Raw genomic sequence first — 24,698 nt, forward strand, 5'->3', positions numbered from 1 at the left:
GCCGGTCCCAACACCTATCCTGCGCCCCAGCTCCGGTGGGAGGCGAGACCTCCCTTGCCACCACAGGGAGATGGATGGGGACAGGCAGTGGGAAAGGGCTGCGAGGAATCTGGCTCCTTGCGAATGTCCTCCACGCTTCCCAGCTCTGCCCTGGCACACACCAGATCTCCTTTTCCAGCCTCAGCTCCTTACGTGGGGCAGCGATAGCCAAGGAGCCATGGGGAGCTGGTCAGCAGCAGCCCCATGCGTGGAGAGGTGCTGCACCCTTCCTGAGCACCCCAACGCAGCCGGTGCCTCGTGTGGGTGCTGAGAGCCCCCAAATCCGCACTTGAGATTTCCGGGAGCAGACAGGGTTGAGCTGCAGCATCCCCACAAAGAGGTGAGCCCAGTGGGCCCCCCGAATTCCCCAGGGATGAGGCACAGCCCCACGGAAATCCAAGTCCCCAGAACATCTCCCCAGCCCTATAGCATGGTCCATCTGCCTGTCCTCACCCCGCTGCTCCCCAAAACGGTTCGAACCCTAGATCACCTCCACACCCTACCATCACTCACCCAACAGCGGCAGCAGGTGACCCAGCTGCCTCCAACCTGCTCCGGGACTGACTGTGTCTATTCAACACTAGAAAGGTTGGAAAAATCCCCCCCTCCCTGCCCCAGGTGAGCAGCCCCCCGAGAAACCCCTTCCACCGACGGGGCCATGAATGATTGATGGGGAACAGGATCCGCCATTGTGCGGGGAGGTGGATGTAGGGCAGGAGGGGAGCCCAGCCCCGGGCTGTCGTGCGTGGAGGTAATTAAATCTGGCCCTTGGCGAGCGGGGAAAGACGATCCGGTGGCGGCGGGCCGAGGGCGACCTTTGCCATGAATTATTGCTGGGGACATTTGCGCGGTGTTTTGGCGGCGGCAGTGGCGGCGGGCGCTCGGCGGCAGCGCTCCCCGGGGGAAGCCTCATCAATATTCAGCGGGTGCCGCTGCCACCCGCCACCCACGACGCCAGGCCCGAGCCACCGAGCGGGCCCGGGCTTCGGTAGTCTCCATCCTGGGGTGGCGTTGCCATGGTAACGGGGCCCACTGTCACGGTAACGCAGGCCCCACGGCTGCACTAGGCCCAGCTCTCGTGCCCCCCGGTGTCTGTCCTCCCTGCTCCCCCGTCGGGCCGCGGGGTGGGGACCCCTCCCGGCGCCTGGCCCCGGCTCCCCCCCCCCCCCCCCCCCATCCCCGCCGCCATCACGGGACTCCCGGAGGTGGCGCCCCCCGCTCGCTCCCCCCCCTCCCTCCGCCCGCAGGGGGGCGGCCGCGCGCGCGGCCAGCGAGCCGCGCCGCCGGGCTAGAGCGCCTCCCCGCGGGGCGGTGCTCCCCCGCGGCTGGCCCAATCACCGCGGCCGGCGGTCGGCGAGGCGGGAAGAGAGGGAGAGACGGCGGTGCTGGCCAATCAGAATACGAGAGCGCGTAGCCCCGCCCCCGCAGGAGTCCTCCTCCGCGCGGTGGGGCGGGGCGCCGCGGACCGGAAGCGGCTCGTTCCCTCAGCGTCGCTTCCGGTGCTGCCGCCGCCGCCCCTGCGCGGGATGTAGCGGCCGGTGAGTGCGCGGACGGCGCGGGGGGGGGTGGCGCGGAGGCTCCGCCGGCACCGGCGCCGCGGCCCCCGCGGGGCTTTGAGCGGTGTGTCCGGGCCTGCCCGCTCCCCCGCTGCGGCTCCGCCCGCGGTCGTGGCTGCGGCGGCGGCTCCGGGCCAAGCGCGGGCCCGGCCCGGCCCGGCCCGGCGGGGAGGTCGGTGCCGCCGCCGGGAGCGCCGGGGCGGGTGCGGGTGGGGATCCCGGTCCCCGTCGGTCGCGGACGGTTTGTGAGCGGGGGGAGCCGCGCTGAGGGCCCGCGCCCGGTACCGGGGGGGCTGCCGGGGCCGCCGGCGGTGACTCTGCTCTTCCTCCCTTGCCAGCGCGGCGGCACACGGACGCGGAGGGGACCAGCACCGGCAGCCGCGGCGTCGCCCCAGCCCTCGGCCACCAGGACCTTCCCGCCGCCCCCATGGCATCCCGCAAAGCTGCCGCCGCCGGGCAGAGCAACGGGCTGGCCGCCACCGGGCGGGAGCGAGCCCACCTGGAGCTGGCCGAGCTGGGGCCACTCTTGGAGGAGAAGGGGGACCAGGGAGCCGCCGGCTCGGCCAGCGTAAGCCCCGAGCGCCCCGCGTCTGCTACCCCGTCCCGCTCCGCCGGCGTTTCACCCCGTCGATCGGCCCAGAGCCTGGCGGGCGACGGGCGGCCTTAGCGGGGACGTGCTCCGGAGTCGCAGCCAGATCCGCTCCTCCGTGCTCTGGCTCGCCAATGCTGTCCTTGAGGATTAACCTAGAACTTTGTCCCTTATCCCATTAGCAGCTTGAAGGATGCAGGCTGGAAACGTAGTGGGTTTTTTTTCAAAGCCCTGAAGTTAGTAGTTGCTTTGAGTCAGTGCAAAGAGGGGGTGAGGTGTTCGTCACCCAAAAGCTGACAAGTTGCCTGTGCCGTGCTCTAAGCTGTCCAAGAATCTGGCCCGGAAACTTCTCTTACTGCACGGGCATAGACCTTGTGCAGACGTGCTGTCTTTGCATGCCAGCACGGCTGCTTGGAGCGAATGGGGTGTTCTTAGTCATTCAGCTGCTTTGTGGCCCTTAGGGCTAGAAATCACCTTCTCAAACCTGCTAATGGAAAAGGAGGAGAGAGGAAATCAAGACCGGACAAGCAGATTGTTCCCAGCGGTTGTGGGAGAGCACTGGGAAGGATGATTACCCAGACAGACAGTTGGATTTCCTGGGCCGGTCAGCTTGGCTGGACCAAGTGGCTGTTTCAGCCTGCAGGCGCAGTTGTAAGGATGAAAATCCTTCCCTGTAATCCTGCCTTTAAACAAGAATAAATCTGGGATTAGCCGGCCTGAGATGGTTAAGACAGTAACATGTTGCATAAGCAGCGGTGACTGGTGGGTCCTGTCCGTCCCCTCAGGGAGGGATGAAGCCCCCGGGTGCTCTTAGTAAAGACTTGCTGTTCTTGGGTGCTCTTGTTCCTCCAGTGAGCCGGAATGATTTCCTCCTGCCGTTTCTCCCTCTAGGCTGAAGACCCGCCATGCCCAGTGACCCGGGAGGAAGAGGAGGAGGTGGTCCGTGTGCTGACTCTGCCTCTGCAGGCTCACCACGCAATGGAGAAGATGGAAGAGTTTGTGTATAAGGTACAGGAGTGTGTAGTGACCCCCTGACCCTGATTTTGGAGAATGAGAAGAGCCCAAATGCCCCCCCGGGTCCGCGTCGCTCTGCCTGGCCCCAGGTGAGGGGAACGCTGCGCAGCCGGGCGGCTCTGCCTGCGGTCTGTTCCGGCTCCGCTCGCCGCCTGGGCCTACTCCCAGCAGCGTCTCCTGGGAGCGATGTGGGAAGTGGATGGCAGCAGCTGGGAAGCGCCGGCGTTCCCGAGCGGCAGCTGGAGGTTGAGCCCAGCCCCCTCGGACAAGCAGTAACCTCAGGAGCGGTTTGGAGAGCTTCTGTGTGCGTCCGGGTGGGGAAGGGGAGCCTGAAGCACTGCTGCTGGTTTGCCTGGTGCCTGCGCTCTCAGCCCCCCATTTTGGGTGAGCGGTGACATAAGGCTGAGGCCCAGGGCAGTTCTGTCCCCAGGCTGAGATCCCTTTTCCTTGACCAAACTCGAAGGCAACTCCCCGCTGCAGAGAATAAAGAGGTTGCTCGTGGTGCTGATGAGTTAAACGCGACGGTGCGGATCATCTCCAACTCCCCGGGGGGGATGTGGCAAGTTCTCTGCAGGATGTGGGCGATTTAAGGAGTCCCACAGGGTGCCTGATGTTGCAAAAGTTGAACTTCCTCTTCCAGGGGAGAGTTACAGGGGCCTTTTCAGCTTTGGTTGGAGGGAAGTCTTGGTGGTTTTGTTCCGTGTGTGACTTTAAGCTCCCTGGGGCGAGTAAACCTGAGCCTCTGGGCTGCCTTCATGCCAGCCCCGGTGGCCACCAGCGCAGGTTGGTGTGTTGCAGGTGTGGGAAGGACGCTGGCGTGTGATCCCCTACGACGTGCTGCCCGACTGGCTGAAGGATAACGATTACCTCCTGCACGGACACAGACCTCCGATGCCGTCCTTCCGAGCCTGCTTCAAGAGCATCTTCCGAATACACACCGAGACGGGCAACATCTGGACGCACTTGCTAGGTGCCCAAGACGGGGTCGGTAGCTGTGGGGCTGAGCAGCGCTTCTGTGGGGCTGAAGATATGCTTTGCCCTGGATGCACGCAGCAAAGGGAGGCCTTTCAGGGCCGGGTTTGCTTCTAGGCTGGCCTGTTTAGGAATTGGGACTGGCTTGGTCTTCTGGTTCACTCCCTCGCTGCCTCCAAACGAGCCTGTTGGCAGAGGAGCAGGAGACACGGCTTGTGGTGGCTTTGCTCGTGGGTTCCTGGGCTGCTGCTGGGCTGGGACAGCGGTTGTATCGCTCTGTGCTTCACTCCCGATGCAGGGCGGAGCTGATGAAGCAAAACCCGTGTGGTTGAGGCAGCCAGTCCTAGTGGGGTTGGCGTGTTGCACCAGAGAAGGAATTCCTGCTTTACCAGGGGTCCTAAACCCCTGCCTCAAGGCCTCCTTGGTTGCTGTTTTAGGCTTTCTGGGGCCTCCCTTTCAGGATCGCTTGTGCCCACCTGGTCCTGCTCTCACAAGCAGCTCAGTCATGAGATGCCTGAGAACCTCCCAGCCCCCTTCTTGCCCAAAAACTGTATTTAAAGAAGTCCTGACAGCCTCAGAATAGGTCCTTTCAGGGCCAATTCCACTTGCTCTGAATCAGCTTGGATCCAGCTTCACCTTCTCTCAGCACCACCAGAAAAGCAGTTTGATTCCTGGTGGGTGTGGTTGCTACAAGCACTGGGGCTCTGGGGGAAGGGACCGTGTGGGGAGAAGAGGGCACTTCCCCACAGCAGCATCGCAGGGCCCGAGGTCTGAGCTTGGCGACGGTTTGTGGCTTTGCCCACGCTCCACAAGAGCTGACGGCCGGGTTGGGTAGGATCAGGCTCTGCTGGCGCCTGACAGGCTGCAAGAGGGGCCTGGTTGGACACGTGCCTGCCTGGTTCTCCGTGGAGAGCCCCAACTTGAGCTGAGGACTCGGAGGACCCTTTTCCTGGAGGGGCAGCACAGAGACCCGAGGCTTTAGGGGCTGGCTAGGGCAAGACCAGGCCGCGCTGTGGCTATTCTGCCGGTGCTGCTTGGTGGATCTGCCAGCACAGGTCAGGTGAACTGTTTCTACTCTAGGGAAGGAAAAATATACGTTAGGTGTCACAGTACCTCATAACACTTTCTTCTGAAACTCAGGAATGGGCTAATGGCCCTTAAAATAACGCCGAGCCTAACCCTGCCTCTGACCCTGCCATCTCACAAGGTTCCTCTTGCCTCTGCTTGTCCGCAGTAACAATTGTCCCTGCTAACAGGCCTGTTCCCAGGCCAGCCCTGTGCCGGGACAAACCCAGGGAGCTGTTTCTCCTGTGTGCTTGGGTGGGAGACTCACCCTGTCCATCACGCGTCACCCACCCTGCCTTGCTGCCAGCACTCTGTTCGCTCTGCTTATCTTTCAGGGGTTCATCCATCACGCGCCCAATGTCGACGCTGGACGGGGTGCGTTGGGCCACCCTGGTTCCACCTCATCTAACTGTCTGCCGGCTTGGTGTGTTGTCCACAGGTTTCGTGTTGTTCCTCTGCTTGGGGATCCTGACCATGCTGCGGCCCAACATGTATTTCATGGCTCCTCTCCAGGAGAAGGTGGTGTTTGGGATGTTCTTCCTCGGAGCAGTGCTGTGTCTCAGCTTCTCCTGGCTTTTCCACACTGTCTACTGTCACTCGGAGAAGGTCTCGCGGACTTTTTCAAAGTGAGTCAGCAAAAGTGTGGTTGAGTGGTCTTGTGGGCGGTTTGGACTTCTCACAGCATTTCTTCTTGGAAAATGCTGCACTGCTGAGTCCCACATGTCTTATACTTGGGGGAAGGGAGAGTTCAGCGAGTCCAGCGTGGAGTTCAGAGGGAACCACAGCTGGATCCTGGATGGCTCTGCCCTGTGCTGGGGCACCTTGAAGCCGCTGACTCAAAAGCCCCCTGAGAATATGGGTCTATGAGGACAGGGACCCCGGGAAGCTGTGATTCCCAAGGGTCCCAAGGCCTTTGTGCCTTTCATGGCAGTGAAATGAGGAGGGACCTCAGTCTTGCGGGTCAGCCATGGGAGCAGGGAGCTTCCAGTTTACTGGATGTTTTCAAAAATCTTTGGTTCGGGTCCAACTTGGCCTGAAACCAAACTGGAAGAAAACAAAACAAACAGAATTCCCAGCAAAGTGGAAACGTTGGGCTGCGGCCAACGCTCCTCTCTGAGGTCAGCGCACAGACTGCTCTTAGAATTAAGCTCACTTCAGCCTTCATGGCACAGGGAGAACAGAGCAAGGCTTTCAAATAAGACCTTGCGCACGCACAGCTGTCAAAGGTGTTTACTCCTGTGCTGCTTTCTGGGAAATCCTGCCGATCTCCGTTGCACAAACCCCAGAGATCCTGCGGGCTCGTGTCTTCCAAGCAGACAGTGCTGCAGCGCCCTTAGCAGAAACGTCCTTGCGTACTCGGGGAGGGCACTCGCGCAGCTGCCGTGGTGGCGAGGGGTAACACGAGTGGCTGCGTTTTGGTGGTGAAACGCTTCCTGGATCGATGGATCGAAAGCACTTTGCGGTGAAGGACGGCAGTCAAATCCGTATGCGCAAGGGCTAATGCCCACTGCATCCTGCTGGGGCTGCTTGAGTGCACATCCTCTCCGGGCGGTTTCTGCGTATCCAGCAAGTTGCCGTTCATCTCTTGCTCTCCTGCCAAGCTCCGCTTGCATCCTCGGAAGCCTGGGATCTTTCTCCTATCTCCCCTCTGCATTGATGAGACCTGAACGTGCCCCTCTCCTCTCTGGACGCACTGCTTCAGTTCTCAGTCGCGTTCAGCCAGGCGGCCGTGGCTGCCTGTCTGGCCGTGGTGACTCCGTTAGGGTGCAGACAGGGTAGAGGGTACCAACACATTGTTGCCAAGAGGACACAGGTGGGAGACGGGTTTCCAGGCTCACCTGTGACTGACTCTCTCTTTGCACCCTGGCTGCAGGTTGGATTATTCAGGAATTGCACTGCTGATCATGGGGAGCTTCGTCCCGTGGCTCTATTATTCGTTCTACTGCTCCCCGCAGCCAAGACTCATCTACCTCTCCATCGTCTGCGTCCTGGGCATCTCCGCGATCATCGTTGCCCAGTGGGACCGGTTTGCGACCCCTAAGCACAGGCAGACAAGAGCAGGTAGGAGAGCCCCCTGCGTGCGCCTGTACTCGGAGAGCTGCTCCCAGAGGGCCTGCGAGGCTCCTGGGTACCCCAAAAAGCTCTTAGCACCTGCACATGCAGACTTAGTTCCCCCAGACCATCACGCTGCCCTGCAGTGGCTCCCAGCGGCGAGAGGTCTCCTTCCTCCTCTTGCTGTGCCGGGGGTTCGAATCTGTTGCTGAGCAGGGCCCGGCTGCTGGCCGGCGCAGCAGGCCTGAGCTCCACCTGGCGCTCGGCACTCCCGAGGTTTGGAACAGGCAGGCAGAGTTTAAAAATAGCCCTGTAAGTGGTGGTTGGGAGGCCTGGGGCGGTGCCGCACGAAGCCGCCTTCTCCAGGAAGCGCTTTGGCAGCACCAAGCCGCAGCTCATCCAGGGAGGAACAGATTCCCTTGTCCGTCGCCCTGCCAGCTACGCGCTGGCACGTACCTGCCTTCCTGGAGGCTGCAGCTGGGGCTGGGCAGTGGGAGCAGAGCTGCTCCGTGCCCCTGGGGCAGTTCTCGCACCCTGCGTTGCCCCTGCTGCAGCCTCTGAAACGGATCCCGGCGGATTAAAGCAGCTTCGCTTAAGCACCAGAGAGCCTGGAAAAACGCCTCTGCCCACACTCGCCTCCCGAGGGTCCTGCAGCAAAACGTCTCTCGTAGCCTCATCCTCGCTACATGACGAGAGACGTGCTGAGCAGGAGGCCGGGCAGCGCGACGGGCTCGTGACCCACACGAGCGCAGCGTGTCGAGACCCCCTCGGAAGAGGGCAGGGGACAGGATGGGACTCCCAGCCCCCTGCCGTTACCCCCACGGCAGCCCAGACTCTCGCACGGGGCCTCTCGGGTGTTGGTGTTGGCACGCGGCGGGATCACAGCTCCCTGCTTGCGGAAGGGATTGCTTTCCGCCGCAGGTGTGCAGCAGGACTGCTGGCTGGGCCAAATCCTGCCCGCCTGCTGGGGAGTCGGGGAGTCGGCCTCCTGCTGCGAGTACGAGCTGCAGCGCTGCTTGCTTTCTCCTGAATTAATTAGATGTGAAAGCTGGAAATTTCAGCGCTGCTAATTAGCACTTGCCCTTTGAGCTCCGTGCAGCTTCGCTGAACAAATGCCTGGCGGCCGCCTCTCCTCCAACAGCTGGCTGGGGCTGTTTGCGGGCCGTGCTCCGGGCACTTGTGAGGCTTTGTGTGCAATCCAAAGGGCTGACGCCTTCCGAAAGGGCCGTTCCCATGGCCAGGAGCGGAGCTGTGGCAAGCCTGCGGCGGGGTGGAGAATGCATGTCTGCAGGGCAAGCTCTGCCCAGCAGGCACTGGGGTCAGCACTGGTTCTCACTGGGACGTAGAGCTGTAAATCCCTCATTTTGTGAAGGAGGGAGACCGTGGGGGTTGGATATTTCGGGACTGAGTGAAGAAAAGCTGCTAGTTCCTCTGGGAGCTTCCCTTTGCGCAGGACAAGGGAGCGAGGGGAGCTGGCGGGAGGCGAGCCCTGCCCGCGCTGAGCTCCCGTTTGCTGATGTCTCCTCTCCGCCCCAGGCGTCTTTCTGGGGCTGGGGCTGAGCGGCGTCGTGCCCACGATGCACTTCACCATCGCCGAAGGGTTCGTGAAAGCCACCACCGTGGGCCAGATGGGCTGGTTCTTCCTCATGGCCGTGATGTACATCACGGGAGCGGGGCTGTACGCCGCCCGCATCCCCGAGCGCTTCTTCCCGGGCAAGTTCGACATCTGGGTGAGTGCGGCTCCTGGCAGGATGAAGTCTGGGCAGGAGCAGGGTGTTCCAGGGAAGTAGCGGCAAGGTTGGGGGTGAAGCGCAGCTCGGAGGACGGTTCTGAGGTGGTGCGGAGAGCAGCATGGAGGAGGTCTTCGTGGCGTTGCTTTGTCCCCGTTCGGTCTAACTCACTCAAAGGGCTTTTTTGCTTCCCCACAGTTCCAGTCGCATCAGATCTTCCATGTCCTTGTGGTGGCTGCAGCCTTTGTCCACTTCTACGGCGTCTCGAACTTGCAGGAATTTCGTTACGGACTCGAAGGGGGGTGCACAGACGACTCTCTCCTCTGAGAACAGCCGGTGATTTTAGTACAAGCTTCCTAAGTGCTTTTTAAACTCTTGTCTTTGCTAAAAAAAAAAAAAAAAAAAAAGTCAAAGGAAGACTCAAAACTGTTTGGGGTTGTTTTTTTTTAAAAAAAAAAAAAAGAAAGAGAGAGAGAGGAAAAAGAAACAGAAAAATTCTTAGCGAAATTCCTGTCGACCAAATCCTCACCCCCTTTCCCATGCACTTTGCTGGGGCTGAGGGGAGGCGACGGAGGCCCCTGGCAGCCAGCCCTGCCGCGTGCTCTAAGGCCTCGCCTCCTCCAGACAGTGTTTTAGCTGCACCGGGGTTGTCCGACCTTTCCAGGCTTGCCGATTTCCGAAAGCAAAGGGCACGGATACCCCACTCCCGGCACAGCCGAGCACCCCCTTCCATAGCTCACCGCCGGAGCGAGCAGTCACGCACTACCAGGCCGAGGGCCGGAGATTTTTGCATATCCCTTTGCAGCAGAGCCGCCTTGCTGGGGGCAGCCCCCAGCGCTGCTGCCCAGGGGCGCGGGCACAGATTCATGTAACTTAAGTTTTAATTGTCTTTTTTTTTTTTTCCTTTCCTTGACAAAGTAATGTAAACATAAATGAGAGAATATTTAATATTTAATACTAAGCTTTAAAAAGACTTGCTGCCACTGCAGTGTACTCGGTTCCCTCGCTGTCTGTGGTAGTAAAGGAAGGACAGTGTTTTAGGAGAATGTAGAGCTGCTGTAGCCGATTGAAATAAAAAGGTCAATAGTTATTGTCATGCTGGTAGCGTCCGTCTCGTTTATTGGGTGTCCGGGGGCCTGGAAGACGCTCCTCTCTAGCTGTGCTATTGCACAAACGAGGTGGGGAGCTGTACAGCAAGAGCATGGCTGTGGCTGTGCTTCCGGGTGATGGGATGCAGCACAAAGTCTCCCTGAGCGCTGTCTAGAGGCAGACTAAAGCTCGTCTTAGGCAGCTGGGGCTTGCTACTGGCCAGAGGGGTGAGGAGCCAGGCAGGGCCACCTCCTCCCCTGTGTCCCAGCCTGGCCCCAGCAGGTCCCTGCTGCCTGCCAGGCAGGGAGAGGCAGCTGCTGCTCCAATGGTTTGTGTGGCCTGTGCGTGGTGACCCCTTCCGGAGGTGTTCGGATGGGGCCTGACTCTGGGAAGCGTGAAGGCTGCTCAACTGACCACCAGTCCTGCAACACCCCCCAGGTCACAACCTGGCCAAAGTCTGTTCCCAGACAAAATGCCCCAGGGGCAAGATGACGCCCACGCGTGTTTCCATGATGCTGCTTAAATAGGGGCAAAGAGCCGCTACCCCACCACCCATCCAGCCCTGAGCACGCTGTGCTGAAAAGGCCAGGCGCTGTGAGCACAGCTCCTCCAGGCCTGGCTCTTCCCGGCGGATGGCAACAGCACGTGGCCCATCCTGGGAATCGCTCAGCTCTCGGGCAGAATGAGCTAACCCCGTGCCATGGGGCGGGGGGAACGGACAGAGCATTGCAGTAACAACAACAGCAGCCCGAAACAGCCTCAGTTGCGTCATATTTTCCCCTCCCCAGCAAACCCCAAAGGATGTTTCAGCGGTGCAAGTGGCTGGCGAATAAAATCCTCAAGCTGCGGCTTAACGACAGCTACGCAGAGGCTGGTGTGTTCCTGCTGCCCAGCCCCCCCAGGAGACACGTGGATCTGAACAGTGCCAGAGGCTAATCCTGCCTAGAGAACGCAGGGAAAAAACATCTGCTGATTAACATGCAGCTTTGGCTAGACAGGGGAGGCTCCGCTGATGAGAGTGTAATTCTCTCTCAAGTAGCAGTGACTTGCCCCCTCTTCTCATGGCTGGGATCCCAACCGAGAACAAAAGCAAGCACTCTCCGGCTGAGCGCCGTCAATCACAAAAATTGTCTACCTGAGGAACCAAGTAAGCAGCAAAGCACAACAACATCTTCGCCAATACAGTGGTTTTTTGCTAAAGAGTTTTGAAAATTACACACCAGCAGCAACTAAACTAAACACTAAGGTACCCGGCGGTCAGAAAGCGAGGCACAGTAGTCCTGGAGGAGTTTTAGGACAGGCAAGATGATGGAAACAGGCATGACAAATCTCACTTTTACAGAACGGCAGGACATAGGAGCCCTACATTCAGGATCTTACTACTGCATGCACACGCCGTACAATCCTAATTCACCCGTTGACCAAACATTACAGTGACCACTTTTGTGTTGTGTTCATCCTCTCCATCTATTAAACAGGTCTGATTTAGTTTCTTCGCAGAGGGTGCGGAGATTAAGCACCTTCCCGGGCAGAAGGAAAGCCGCGAAGTGGCTCAGAGAATATTACAAAAGCAAGTGTGCGAGTATGAATATTCTACCACAAACTGCCAGCAAGCAGTAGCGTTAATTAGGACGTACAACAGAAAACCCCGCTGGATACAATTTTGTAACCGCTGGCAAAAGGGAACATGCCTCCACGCCTGGAGTTTTAAGAACAAAAACACGGAGTAAATGTTGTACTGACGCTTCTTTCCAGAGCAGCGGGAGGACAGGATCCAAGACGTCAGGGCAAGAGAGGCTGCAATGACAGCATGAATACAGGTAGAATTTGCTTCACCCCTCCGGCCCCACAGACCTCCGTATTTTTTCTGATCTCCTTTTGTTCTGGGCTCCTACGGCCATCTCCTCACTGAAGAGTTCAGGAGGGGAAGCTTTCTACGCTGTTCCCTTTGGGGCTTGTTGCGGGAGCCACAGTAAGCAGCAGCGGAGCTGAAGCCAAAGCTCTGGTCTCAGCACAGAATTACCAAGCTGCCGCCTCTTGCAAAGAGGGGCTCAGGGCCTTGGCAGTTTACAGGAAGGCCAGAAGTACGCTGCAGCCTGTGGATCCGCAACAGAGAGATTCTGCTTTAACTGAAGAACTTATTTTGCATGGCGATAATGTAGAAAACAGAAAAACGTGGAAAACATATTGCTGGAAGTAACTTTCACTGGCTTGCATATCCTCCCAATGATATTCGCCTCAGGAGTGTAAAACAGGACTGTATGTAGATGTATTCTTTGCCTTAAGCTGAAATCTGTGTTGCAACCTAAACCTCACAGAGAAGAGGCTAAACTCCAGATGCTTTCATCGTTGATGGTTAATGCCACAGCTCAGAGAAGACTCCAAAGAAATTCATTTCAGTCCACGTCCAAAGGATTACAAGACTCCATTTGGTCCTTGTCTTAAATCTCCATGTATTCTATCAGACATGTATTAACATTACAGCAATGGAATCTATTACGAATAAATATATCGATCATCTTCTAAAAGTTCTCCTGTGCCGCTTTACACTGGAAAGCGCCGAAGGTCCTCTTGGCATAGTTTGTGTGAGAGCCTACAACTGGTGTTACAACATACCGCATCTTGGTCCTCCAGCATTTTAAATTACAGCTCACGTAACAATATGAACTAGCAGAATGAGGATAATCACTGGTATTGTCTGTAGTCGCCAAATGGAGAGGGCTGCAACTGGGAGGGGTCATCTGAAAACTGAGGGCCTGTGAAGAAGGCAATAGAAAAAAGGCGAATAAGAAATACAAAAAGACAAAAGATTCTTCATACTAAAAGCATGATATACATCCGCAGTTGTTTTTTTTTAATATAAATCCCTTCTGAAATTAATGAAGCCAATAACAAGACTTTACATTTGACTTTTTCATTCAGAGAATTTCAAGAGCTTTACGCATCGATAGTCTCATTCCAATAGGGAAGATATTTTTACTCCTTTATATATAGGGAAACGAGACAGAGCAGGGCGAGGTACACATTTTCAGTCCCCTAAAGGAGCTAGACACTTCTGCCTTACTGCCCTTCAGTTGAACTTGGGCACCTTGTAAAAGTCTGCCCACGGTAACTTGCCCGACAATAAAGAAAGCCGGTGGAACGGAACAAATGACTGTGGAGTCAGCTTCCCGACTCATCTTACTAACGTGCTGCTAGAGGGAAGCCGTACTTTTTACTGTACGCCAACTTAAGAGAGATTAAATTGTAACACTCGGATGATACCCTTTCACTAAAGAAGGTTATTTTAAAAATGTTTTTGTATTAAGATAAGAAATTACAATAATTTAGACCGCACAAAACACCAGTGAACAAACCTGAAAGAGGGATTCTATCGGGAATTAGCGGCTTAGTACTAGTCCTTTCTAGACCAGTGTTTTTGTCTATATTCCTTCCAAAATAAGGTGGGGCAACTGAGGCTGGCACGTTACTTTGACGCGTACTATCCGAAGAGCGCACAGCACTACTGCAACCAGGGTGTTACAATAAACACAGCTGTATCTACACAGCTTTTATCACAACACAACCACAGGTCAACCAGCTTTGCATATCCTGAGCCATCACACTTCCTATTTCCCCTCTCTGCATTCTGGAAAATATGGGTAAAAATATGGGAAAATATGGGAAAATCTCATCAAAAGAACACACACAAAGTGCATACACACAAAATGTAATACCATCAATGCAGAAGTCAGTACAGTCTAGGATTTCCCATCGCACTGAACTTTAAGAGGACTGGTCACTCTTACCGTATAAATATTAGAGAATACATATGAAAAGCACTCTCTCCTCAGCAAAACAGTTATGATTCAGTTTGGAAACATAACCAGACCCCTGTTTTTAGGCTGCAGGGACACCAGCAGCTAGGAATACCATTCCAGTATTTAGTATTTTGCATGGACAAGTATTTATGTAAGTTGTTACAGACCTGGCTAACCGAAGTCTCAGCTTGCATTTTACTTTAAGAAAAAAAAGCGGCTCCAGTTTTTGCAATGGTTTAAAAAAGAAAAACACCATCACCATGACGACTGCCCCTCTTTGAAATCTTTCATTTGTCTCTGCCTACCGATCCTTATCACTTCATTTAAACCGGGGTCATCCGCACGTTTGCACAGAGACCATATCCAGCCTGCCGGAATAATCTGTCTTGCCCACAACCTGCTGCTCGCTATTCTCTCAAACCTGTTCTGTTCCCCACGACGCACCTGCTGACTAAAATACTTCTGCCCCCATGCGACAGGGTTGTGTGGATGTATGAGGGGACAAGGCAGAAGATTGATTGCACAGTCGTATCAGCACGTGGATACCAGGGACATCCCTGCTCTCTGTCAGGCAGGGTCCAGGCTCTCAGCGGCAAGTATCTGCAAGTCCCATCTGGGCTTGAGTCAGCAGGACGGGGTTGGGGTGTCTATTAACACCACCCACACCAGCGTATTTTGCTCAGATGAATCCCAAATTATCTTCTCCTTCTGCCGAAGCCCCAGAACTGACCCGCGTCCCACTGGGCCTTCAAAACCCTCGAGCACACCACGTTTCTATGCCTTTGCGCTGCTGCGTGCTAACCAATCTTGTCTGTCAGTTCAAGTATGCGCAGATTTCTCTAGAATCGTCATCCCACAGACAGAAAACTAGAAAACCTTTTGTGTCACCAGCCATGTGCAGCTCCTTCCTGCCTTTCTCCAACCTTATGAGCTGGCTTCCTCCTCCGGAGCAGCTTCTCTAAGCAACTGGCAGAGCAGATTTACTGCATTATAAGACTGATGCGTGGAAGAAGTACAGTACTAAAGATCAGAGTCTTTGGGCCAGTTTGCATCCTTATGAATCACACGCAGATACAAATAATGCTTGAACTAAACCTTCAGCATTTTTTCCCTGGGAATATATATAAGGAATTTCTATATATGCTATACGACCAAACAATTGGTTAGAGACACCATGTTAACGCCTACGACGCTCATCAGCATCTTTTTTATTTTAGGCGACAAGCTGAAACAGAGAGCACCACTGAACAGAAAGTTACTTGTAGGGCACCACACATGCTTTGCGGTAGAATTGCTATCACCATACCTCTTTTGGATGCTTGAGTGTTTAAAAGAATGCTTGTTAAGTGGGGGAATAGAAAAAAATAAAAGATGTTGAAATGAAAGAGAAGGAAGTGCACAGCAGGCAAATCCACACCTATAGTATTTATCTAGTCATTTTTTTAATAACTCAACTGTACATACACCTGGAGAACTGGACTCTAAAGATATAATGGAACATGCTCTTAGAGATGCTGGAGTTTCAAAACTGGAAAAGGACGTTTGCTTACTTTGTTTCCTCAAAATGGCTATTCTTCAGCGTGCACATTTTCAAATTGCATTATAAAAGCCTTGCAATACCATAATCTGATGGTTCCTTACCATTCGGAAACTGTGTGGATGCAAATCTTGTTAACAAAATACCGGCTCCTTCAATTAAAGCTAGGAGAATTCCTCCCATTGCAGCAGATCCAACCATGGCAACAGGTCCATCTAAAAATAAAAAGTACAAAACACATCCTTTTTTTCTTTTTTTTGATGCATTACTTGGCATATTATAGTTCTCTTTTTATAGTTATAATCTCTCCTATGAGCAGACTCAGAAGCAGCAATTTTGCATCCATTAAGCCTCATTAACATCACCAATAAAAGGATAATTACTAGGCAACTCCCCCCCCGCCTCAAGGAAACAAAAGAACACCGGTAATGTTTGAGAACGTAATTATTACTTTCATAAGCACAGGACAAAGGTTTAAGATTATCTTTCAATCTGCTGTGCTTATAAGGAAATTCCAGTCCAGATATCATATGCTTTTGCTTCACTGTAATGACAAGACCTGTACATTTAGAATATGGAACTTTTTCAATTAATATCTTCCTAGAGCTTCATTTCTTACTTCTCGCAGCTAATATGGCTCCAGTCAGGGCTCCACTTGTGATCGAATTCCACGGATCTTCTTTACCTCTCATTCTTACCATGCTGCAGTCAATCATGGAGAAGAGTCCTCCCCAGACAGCAAAGCTACCTATTAGAAAGTTGGAAAAAAAAAACAAAGAACAGTTTAGACAAAGCAGGCAAGCCAGCTATTGTTATACTGGAGCCATATAATAAAGAGATGGCGTAATATTAGCACACTTGCTCTCAGACATGAAAGTATATTCAAATGCAGAAAGAACCAGACAAAGCCATCAACAAAACATGGGTTAAAAAAAAAAACTATATTGAGAAAAAACTTGCCCAATGACATACATACATACCTATATAAACCTCTAATTCCAATTAATAACAGAAAACTTGCCAAATATCAGTGATTATAATGGAACTTCCATCCTAATGAAGGTCCATTCACCCAGAGAACTTTCATATAGAAAAAACTGAAGTAATGTTTTAAACATATTTACTCACAGAGAATGAGGTACAGCAATTCAGCATCTTATCCTAATACTGTTTCTGGCATCTCAAGAGATTAGTATTGGTTGGTATCATATGCCAGACACAAAGAGAATGTGACAGTTTTCAGAACGCAAATTTTAAAGTGTCTTAATGCCTTTGAAAGCTTAATACTAGACAAAAATCATGCAGAAACAGGAGGGCGAATTCCTCTCTCTTTGCACAGTCACCATAGGCTGCAGCCACCACGTTCCCCTGCTCCGCATCACTCTCCCATTTTCTCCTTTTATAATATCATAATTCAATTTGCCTGTCAGAATAGCATAACGGGAAACGAGCAGCTCTTTGGGCACACTTCGATGCTGAACCACCTTTGAGAGGTCAGAATTTCATTTTGACTCAAGTCACAGTTTCGTGATTCTGAATTTTTTACACATTCCACAAAAATGAGTGAACTTTACCTAGCTGACCACAGGGGAACTAGTCTAAAATCCTAACGAGTCAAATATCTTCATTTTAAAACAAATCCTCTCTCTCTCTCTCTAATGCGAGTTGATGGGAAACTAGGATATCCATTTTTTTTTCATTGTCCACAGTACCACTGAAGTTTGCAGGCCTGGGCTGCTTCCAGCAAAGGCAATTTGGCTGCCTTCCCTAGGCACCTGCAGTGCTCCTTGCTCTCAACAGTCTAAGCTCACTGCAAGAGCTGGACCTGGGCTAATCAGTCAACTCCGGACCGTGCGCACAGTGCACAGGCTCCCAGGCAGCTCTGCACAGACCCGGTTCAAGTTCAAAGTCAAATTATTAACCCTGGGGCTTATCATCCCATGAATACAAGCACGTTTCTCCCAGACCTGAACTAGCTCTGGATGCAACAGAACCATATTTACGCGGTGTTTGGACTCACAAGCCCTGCTGAAACACAGCTGGCCTGCTGGAAAGCATCTCAGGCGCCTCTGCGCTGGTGCCACGTTATATTCCCATACTGGGTTATCTATCAACAGCCAACGGAAAGGTGACTGTAACTATGATACAAAATTACACTTACCTCCCAACTGCGGAGCTCTTGTTTTAATAGCTGTCAAACTTCCGCGCAGCCGGTGGTTTACACCCTGCAATAAACCAGAAATGACAGTTAGAATAAAACAGAGTGAAATCTTGCATGCAGTCTGACTGTATATAGCCAAAACCAGCCACAGGCCAGACATATTTCTGAGCATCCTCAACAGCTGTGGCCAGAAGCTGTTAGAAACGGTCATTTTAGACTGCATTTTACATATACATTGATATTTATCACATGCCCATAATACATGTGCAAATTACAGCCATCAGATATGACACTCAACTATTTAAATTCAAGGTTGGTTTGGTGGTGGTGGTATGGGGTTTTTATTTTTTCTGTTACTTTTTTTTTTTTTTTAAGGAACAAGACATTTAAAATAACACTTTTAGAAAAATAAGCGTATTATTTTTCATGTATATCATTTCTTCCTTTCTGATGTCCGGTTACTTCACCAAACTTGTGCACAGGACACCAGTGGAACAAACAGCAGCATCTAGGTAGGTAACTGGTGCATGTAGCTGCAGTGAGGACACTGTCCATGGAGAGCAGGGAATCCACCCAGAAGAGTGCCATGGGACTGCACTAGAGGGAAACTGCATACTATAATATTACATTTCTATGAGCATTTTATCTGCTTTAGTTATAAGCAACTTCCCTAAGCTCAAACCAGCAGATACGAGAGGAAAAACAAGTGTTTTCTCCCTTTCACAACATTTCTCAGATACGCACGAAACAGATTTGTCCTATTTTTGCTGTGTGCCTTCCATAAGCAGGGAAAATAAATGCGACTAAGAAACGGGAAATGTTTTTTCTTCTCTGAGCTAGAAACAGCCAGGAGACAGATAATGCCAATTAAATTACTTTCTTTAATAACTGTCACTTCCATAAATCCACAAACAGGAGGAAATTTGGCTTTAAGATCGAATCCAGAAAACTATAATCACTAACTTGCACTGTACACATCCAACCTCACCAGTTGTCCCACATTAAGGCATTGCTGCCGGTCAGCTAGAGTTCATCCAAGACCCCACAGAATTATTACCGCATATTTTCCACAGATTTAGACTCCTGGTTTCGATTTATGGCATGCAGGTCATTCATTATTCCTGCTCAACACACAAAGATTTCTTCTCTTTCACCTTCCTGCAGCAAGTTTCACCGTTGAGGGAAAAAGAAAGCAGGATTGCACTCTTAATGCACTCGTCAAACTGTTCTACTTACCACTGGGGAATTTCTGAACCCCTTGATAGCTTGGAAGATGCCACCTCCTATGGCTCCCATTGTGAAAGCGCCTCCACAGTCATCTACTATCCTCCAGGGGCTGCAAAGAAAAACAAACATTAAAACGCTAAAATGCATGTTAAAATGCGCAAGTCACTGTAACGGATCCAGCATTCACACATCCAATGTATTCAAGCTGGAAATTTACCACCAGAATGAATGTCGCAGCATCCAAAAATGGAGTGAAAAATCAAAACTGCCAGCTGCAGTGTCTCACATCCAGCTTGGCGAACAGACATCAACAAAAGGCAAGCACAGGAAATATTATAGCAAAACAAACTCGACTTTCACCAAGAGTCTAACAACTTGTCTCCCTAGAACGGTAAACATCAAATCGAGCAAAGAATTACTTGAACTCCTCACACAAGATACAGAAATGTGCTTCCACCATGGAAAACCTATTCAGAATTCCAGCTAATAATCAGCTCAGCTCTACTTGCGCAATCTAAATAACTAATTGAATTCATTGTTCTCATTCTTGTCTGAACCTACAGAAAACTTAGGTGGCCAAATGCACACAAGACTTGGTTCGCAGCTAGCGTAAAACTCTGCGGTCCTGAATTGCTCATATTTTTCATTAGTTCTGGTTATTTAAAAGGGAGGCTTCAAAGTCATCTTTTGTGAAACTGAAAAGGTTCTTTTTCTTGCATCCTGGATCTCTGAAGTTCATTAAAACAGAAACACAGGAATGCTCACACAGATCTATCTAGAGGTCCAAAAGGCCAGGATTCCTGCCTCCAGCAACAGGGGGCAACTGAATGTTTCGGAACAGCATGAAAAACTTTGCGACGGAGAGAATACCTCCCTCGTGGCAAACGCTTTCGACAACAGTCAGATGAGCTTTAATTTGGGGTTCACCAACCCCTTGGAAAACGTTGCCAGGCGCTAGAACCTTGTAATTCTCTGTCGCTAAACTGAACTTCCGAAGCTAGGCGAGCACTAACCAGCAATTACCTCTGCTGCCACTGCTGCTAATTTCAAAGCAGGCGCACTAACAAAAGTTATTTTGATTCTTTCATCTGGTATCTAAATATTTACTAGCAGATTACAACTTCTGCACTAGCAATAACCAACAACCTACCAAAAACTAGACCACAATAACACGTGCGTTCACAAAACTGAACGGTACGGCAAGCTCGATGTCCACGTCGTTCTCTTGCGATTAGAACAATTGCAGACATGAATATTGATGTGTTTTTTTCAATCTCACTTTGAATTTAATGCTTCTGTTCTTGAGAACTCGCTATAGCATCCAGCTCCACCGTCATCACACACTCCTGCATGTGAGAACACATTTTCATTCATCAGTTTTGAATCTGCCACTTTTTCTTCACAGAACATGTTAATGCTCTTTCCCCTGGAAGCGGGGGAAAACATCATCTCCTTTCTCCAAACAACTTGTTGTACTGCATGATTTTGTCACAATTCTTTTTTTCTTCCTGCAAAAACTTCCAAAATTTTCAGTCTCTCCACCTAAACATCCTCCCAGGCTCTTTACTTATTTTCATGACCTATTTCTGGATCTCCCTAACGCTGCAGGCACTTTAATGGGATGGTCTAACCAGTCCTGCACACCTTCTAAACGAAGATAAATCACTTGTTTGGACACGTGACCTTATTTTGTTGCTTTACTTTTGCATCCTGGCATTACTCTCTTGTTCCGAATGCAGCAGCACCCCACCCAAACGTCATCACTGATCTTCCATGAAGACAACCACGGCCTGCTCCCAAGCTCATATCCGATTCAGAAACCGGGCAACAGTGAAAGGATTTAAAATTTTCCCACCACGGCATTTTTTTTTTTACAGGTAGGGTATTTTTATTGCTCTACCTGTAATATGCTTTCATCTCCATTTCCTTACAAATTCTCTCTGGTTTTGACTGAATTAAAAAATAAAAATAAAAATAAATTAGCTCCATTTCATGTTTTATTGTCTTTCCACAAAGTCCCTTATTTTATATGTGTTAATGATTAGGAAAAGGTAACAAGTACAGAACTTTACAGGCACATTGCTGTCAGCAATGCCAAGAAGAAGAGCTACTGTGTCATTCTTTTCAGGGAGGGGAGGCATCTGTTTTCCGCATTTCCTATCCAGATTTGGATGCACTCTGTTATGAATAAAACATCTCATCACAACTCCCTTCCTGTATTAGCTTATTAGAATGATCTCGTTAAAAGGCTTTCTGAAAATATAAACAGATTATGCCAAGCCATCTTCCATTTACCCACAAGGTCAAAGAATTCCAATTTAGCAAAACGCGACTTTTTCACAGAGGGTTCAGTAATTAGACCTCAGCCATGAAATGATTTCCTAGATTTTTTTTTTCGCCCCATCTTAACTCTGCTTCAGATGTAAAGCAACAGGGGGTTCTTAATTTTGCTTTTAAACTGTCCTCCAAGCTTCTGCAGGAAGAGCTTTTAAATAAGAATATCTCTTTGATGTTTCATACCTAAGTTCCTTTGAACTCCTGCAGAGATGCTATACGTATCTGAAAACCGATATAAAAAACACACTACCGTCACTGGCAGTACTTCACATAAGTTATCAGAAGAAAATAAAATAGATGATTCCACTGTTTATTTGGCACTTACACAGATGCTTAATGTTACTGTTGCTTCGCTGATTTTATGGAGACCACTCACAACGGAGAAGTGACATGCTCTCAGCTGCATGCAAGGTAAGGCAAGGTTCCCATAGTAATCCCAGCTCCTGATGGCAACTGAAAGCACCTGTGAATGGTTTCGGGACCAGGAGGGCTCAGGGTAAGGGACTTGCCAAGGCCAGAGCTTCATTTATGCCACCGAGCTTGGGAGCAGCTACACGCCAGCTCAACCACGCGTTATCAGCCAGCGTGGACACGTCCACACCGAGGATATCATACACCGCAGTAACGCACCCCGAGTGAACTGCAGTGACTGACAGCACAGCGAAATTAAAAATAAAAAAAATCTATGACTGTGAGTGAACAAGGGACCGTGGCAGCAGAGAGGATGTGTGTCCGATAGGCAGTGCCAGCAGGGTGAGAAAAGCCAGCTTTGACTCTGCGTCTTGGAGACAGCACACGCCAGGACCCTCACTTAGATGGGCAAAGCGTAACTTCAAACCGCACAGGCCTGACGCTGTCACGACGCGTGAAGACCCACGCTAAGGAAGGCGACCAAGATGCAGATTACAGCCAAATCAGACAGCATCGTCATCCAAGGAGGTCACGTCCCAGAACGGGGGTGGTCACCGAAACCGGAACTCTGGGGGCGGGAGGGATGGGGAGAGAGCAGCAGCAAGCAGGACGAAATGCAAGCTGGGGGCCCAGATAACCATCCTACAGCTTAGCAGCAAAAGGTTGCCATCACATGATCTTATTAAGGTGAGAACAAGATCACCTGTAGCTCACAATGAGGAGGAAAAAAGAAAAAAAAACACCAGATTTTTGCTAATATCCCAGACCTAGTGCTGTAGACTCAAGAAATGCAGACTTGAGGTTTATAAAGAAACTCAGAATGTGGCAATAGAGCATTTCCCAAAGTTTTGAGAAAAGTCTCATGAACAGGCACAAATAAATACTTGTAGAGAAAGACAGATCTCTGCATACTTACTTCTGAACCCAAGCTTCCATTTAAATGCTTTATTATCACAAATAAAACCTTTAAATAGTAACAAACACAGCTGTGAATGCTTGCCGAGACCCTGCTGAAAGCCGATGGGTCTTAAATGCTGCCAATTCATTAGCAAAGACACCCGTGGAGCCACGTGGGCAAATTTTTGCCTGGGTCCACGTTGATACCTTCCTGCTTAATAAAAGCGAGGGTAAGAGCGGCACAAGGCACCTCCCTGCCCCCGAGGGGCGCTTCGGAGGGTTCCGTGCAGGGCTGTGCTACTCGGGGAGCGCGTATATATTCACATGTGTGTTTATATAGGCATGAGGCACCACACGCTGGTACAGCGGAAGGGCCCGAGGGCCAAGGCTCGCAGCCCAGCCCCGGGCTGCAGGTAGGCGCTGCTCGGCTCCTTCCTCCCAGCCGGCAGGGCCCCACCGCAGCTTCCCCCGCCGGTGCGGGGCTTTGGCTCCCCGACGCCAAACGGGCACCCGCCGAGCCGGAGGGGGAGGAGGCAGGTGCCCGGCCGCCTCCCCGTGCCGAGCGGCGGCGGCCATGGCAGCGGCACCGCCAAGGTCACCCGCCGCCCGCGCGCCGCCGCCGCGCACAGGAGGGCGCAGGGAGCGGCCGCCCCCCTCCCCCCGCGCCGCGCGCGCCCCCGGAGCCCGCCAAAACCAACGGTCGCCGCACGCTCTCCCCCCCCCCCCGCCCTCCCCGGCCGCGCGGCGGCCGCTCACCAGGGCTCGCGCGCGTACTCCTCCATCTTGGCACGCTACACCGCCCTCCCGCCGCGCCATTGGCTCGCCGCTCCCCGGCGCCGGCCAATGGGGAGCGGAGGGCGGGAGCACGGCGGGAAGCGCGTGCCGCGCGGGGCGGTGCCTGCGCGTGCGCGTGCGGGCTCTGTTCCACCCCCCCCCCCCCCCGCCCCGGCTCCTCAGGGGCCTGAGGGCGCTGCCCCGCGGCGGGGGGAGGCGCCGCTGCTGCTGTCTCGACGCTGCCCCCAGCTAAGGGTGCTGCAGGAGCCGTCCTTGCCCTGGGGAGGGGAGAGAGCCTTTCCGTGGGGGCTGCCCTCGCTGGGGTGCCCCACGCGTGGCTCTGGGGCTGTCTGCATGCTCCACGTGTGCTTAGGTGCAGGTTTCCCTGCCCAGGGCCAAAACAAAAAAAGACTCAGGCGCAGAAAAAAAGGCACGTAAAAGCCCTTGTCGGGGCTAGGCCCAGGTCAGGTTACTCCGATAAAGGCAGGGAACACAAAACTGCTTTTACTTAGCCCTTAACATCATCTAATAAATAAATAGTGCCCGGACCGAGATGTGTCTGCCGTAAAAATGTTAACAAACGCTTTGCCGCATCTTGTGACTTCAGGCCGTGGACAGGCAGCTGAGCGGTCCGTGAACACGTCCTGACAGAAAATGCTGAGAACACCCTGGAAATGGCAATGTGAACGGGGACAAAGAGCCTTCTGGCCACCCGTTCGCATCCCGGCCCACTTCCCACTCAACGGAGAGGGGCCACGTGTCTGCTCAGGGTGGCGAAGGGTGACGTGTCCGTCTCAGAAATGCTGCCAAGACGCTCAGAGTTGTTCAGGTGTCTCCTGCACCGCTCTTGAAGCTGGTGAATCAACTGGGGTGACCTCAAGGCGTCCCTGGGCACGGTCCCGTGCCTGGGCAGCGGGGGCAAGCAGGGAATTTGGCCTTAAGGTCTCTGTCAAGAGACAGTGACTTGGAGAGGACAGTGTCTCCAGGGAGCTGGGCAGGCAGAGGGAGATAGGTGAAAACCTAAGAAGTCTCTGTGCTGGCAGCCTGCGAAGCACCCCAAAGCCTTTCTCAGAAATGCTTGCAAGCGCTCTAAGTTGTAAATCACTCCTTTTCACAGTCCTAATTTAACCTTACACACTGCTCTTTTGTAAGGACAATAAATCGTTCAGTCGCAACACGCAGTGTAGATTGTGGTATGCTGCAGCGTGTGAGCACCAACAGGGCACTTAATTGCTCAAATAAATCATGGATTGAAGCAATGAAAAGGAACGGAAATGCTCCTCCTGCTTTAATTTGCTGGATTTGGAGGCTTTTAAAGAGTCCTTGTAAAAGTAAAGGTTTCTTCATGGTCTGAAGGAAGCAATTGCATGTTTGTCCTTATTTAAGGCAGGATGGGAGCAGTGGGTGAAAGAGCATGGGGATGCAGTAATGGAGATTACCAGAAGGTG

General features: G+C 52.2%; 2 protein-coding genes across 2 annotated transcripts; one reads left to right on the forward strand and one right to left on the reverse strand.

Annotated features, from left to right (window-relative positions):
• Window positions 1–1,503: 1,503 nt before the first annotated feature.
• Window positions 1,504–10,113, forward strand: ADIPOR1 (adiponectin receptor 1). The gene is made up of 8 exons (XM_067310556.1): window positions 1,504–1,577; window positions 1,934–2,163; window positions 3,076–3,192; window positions 3,997–4,168; window positions 5,675–5,861; window positions 7,109–7,296; window positions 8,824–9,017; window positions 9,216–10,113. The coding sequence occupies exons 2-8, from the start codon at window positions 2,023–2,025 to the stop codon at window positions 9,342–9,344; spliced, it is 1,128 nt and encodes a 375-aa protein (XP_067166657.1). The 5' UTR covers window positions 1,504–1,577; window positions 1,934–2,022; the 3' UTR covers window positions 9,345–10,113.
• Window positions 10,114–12,516: 2,403 nt separating this feature from the next.
• TIMM17A (translocase of inner mitochondrial membrane 17A) lies at window positions 12,517–23,302 on the reverse strand. Its single transcript, XM_067310501.1, has 6 exons — window positions 23,233–23,302; window positions 18,841–18,940; window positions 17,605–17,668; window positions 16,063–16,191; window positions 15,548–15,658; window positions 12,517–12,862 (listed from the first exon to the last, which is right to left on the reverse strand). The coding sequence occupies exons 1-6, from the start codon at window positions 23,256–23,258 to the stop codon at window positions 12,792–12,794; spliced, it is 501 nt and encodes a 166-aa protein (XP_067166602.1). The 5' UTR covers window positions 23,259–23,302; the 3' UTR covers window positions 12,517–12,791.
• Between the last annotated feature and the right edge of the window lie 1,396 nt (window positions 23,303–24,698).

The sequence above is a fragment of the Apteryx mantelli genome, chromosome 25 (assembly GCF_036417845.1).
Source record: "Apteryx mantelli isolate bAptMan1 chromosome 25, bAptMan1.hap1, whole genome shotgun sequence".
In the NCBI taxonomy this organism is placed as follows: domain Eukaryota; kingdom Metazoa; phylum Chordata; class Aves; order Apterygiformes; family Apterygidae; genus Apteryx; species Apteryx mantelli.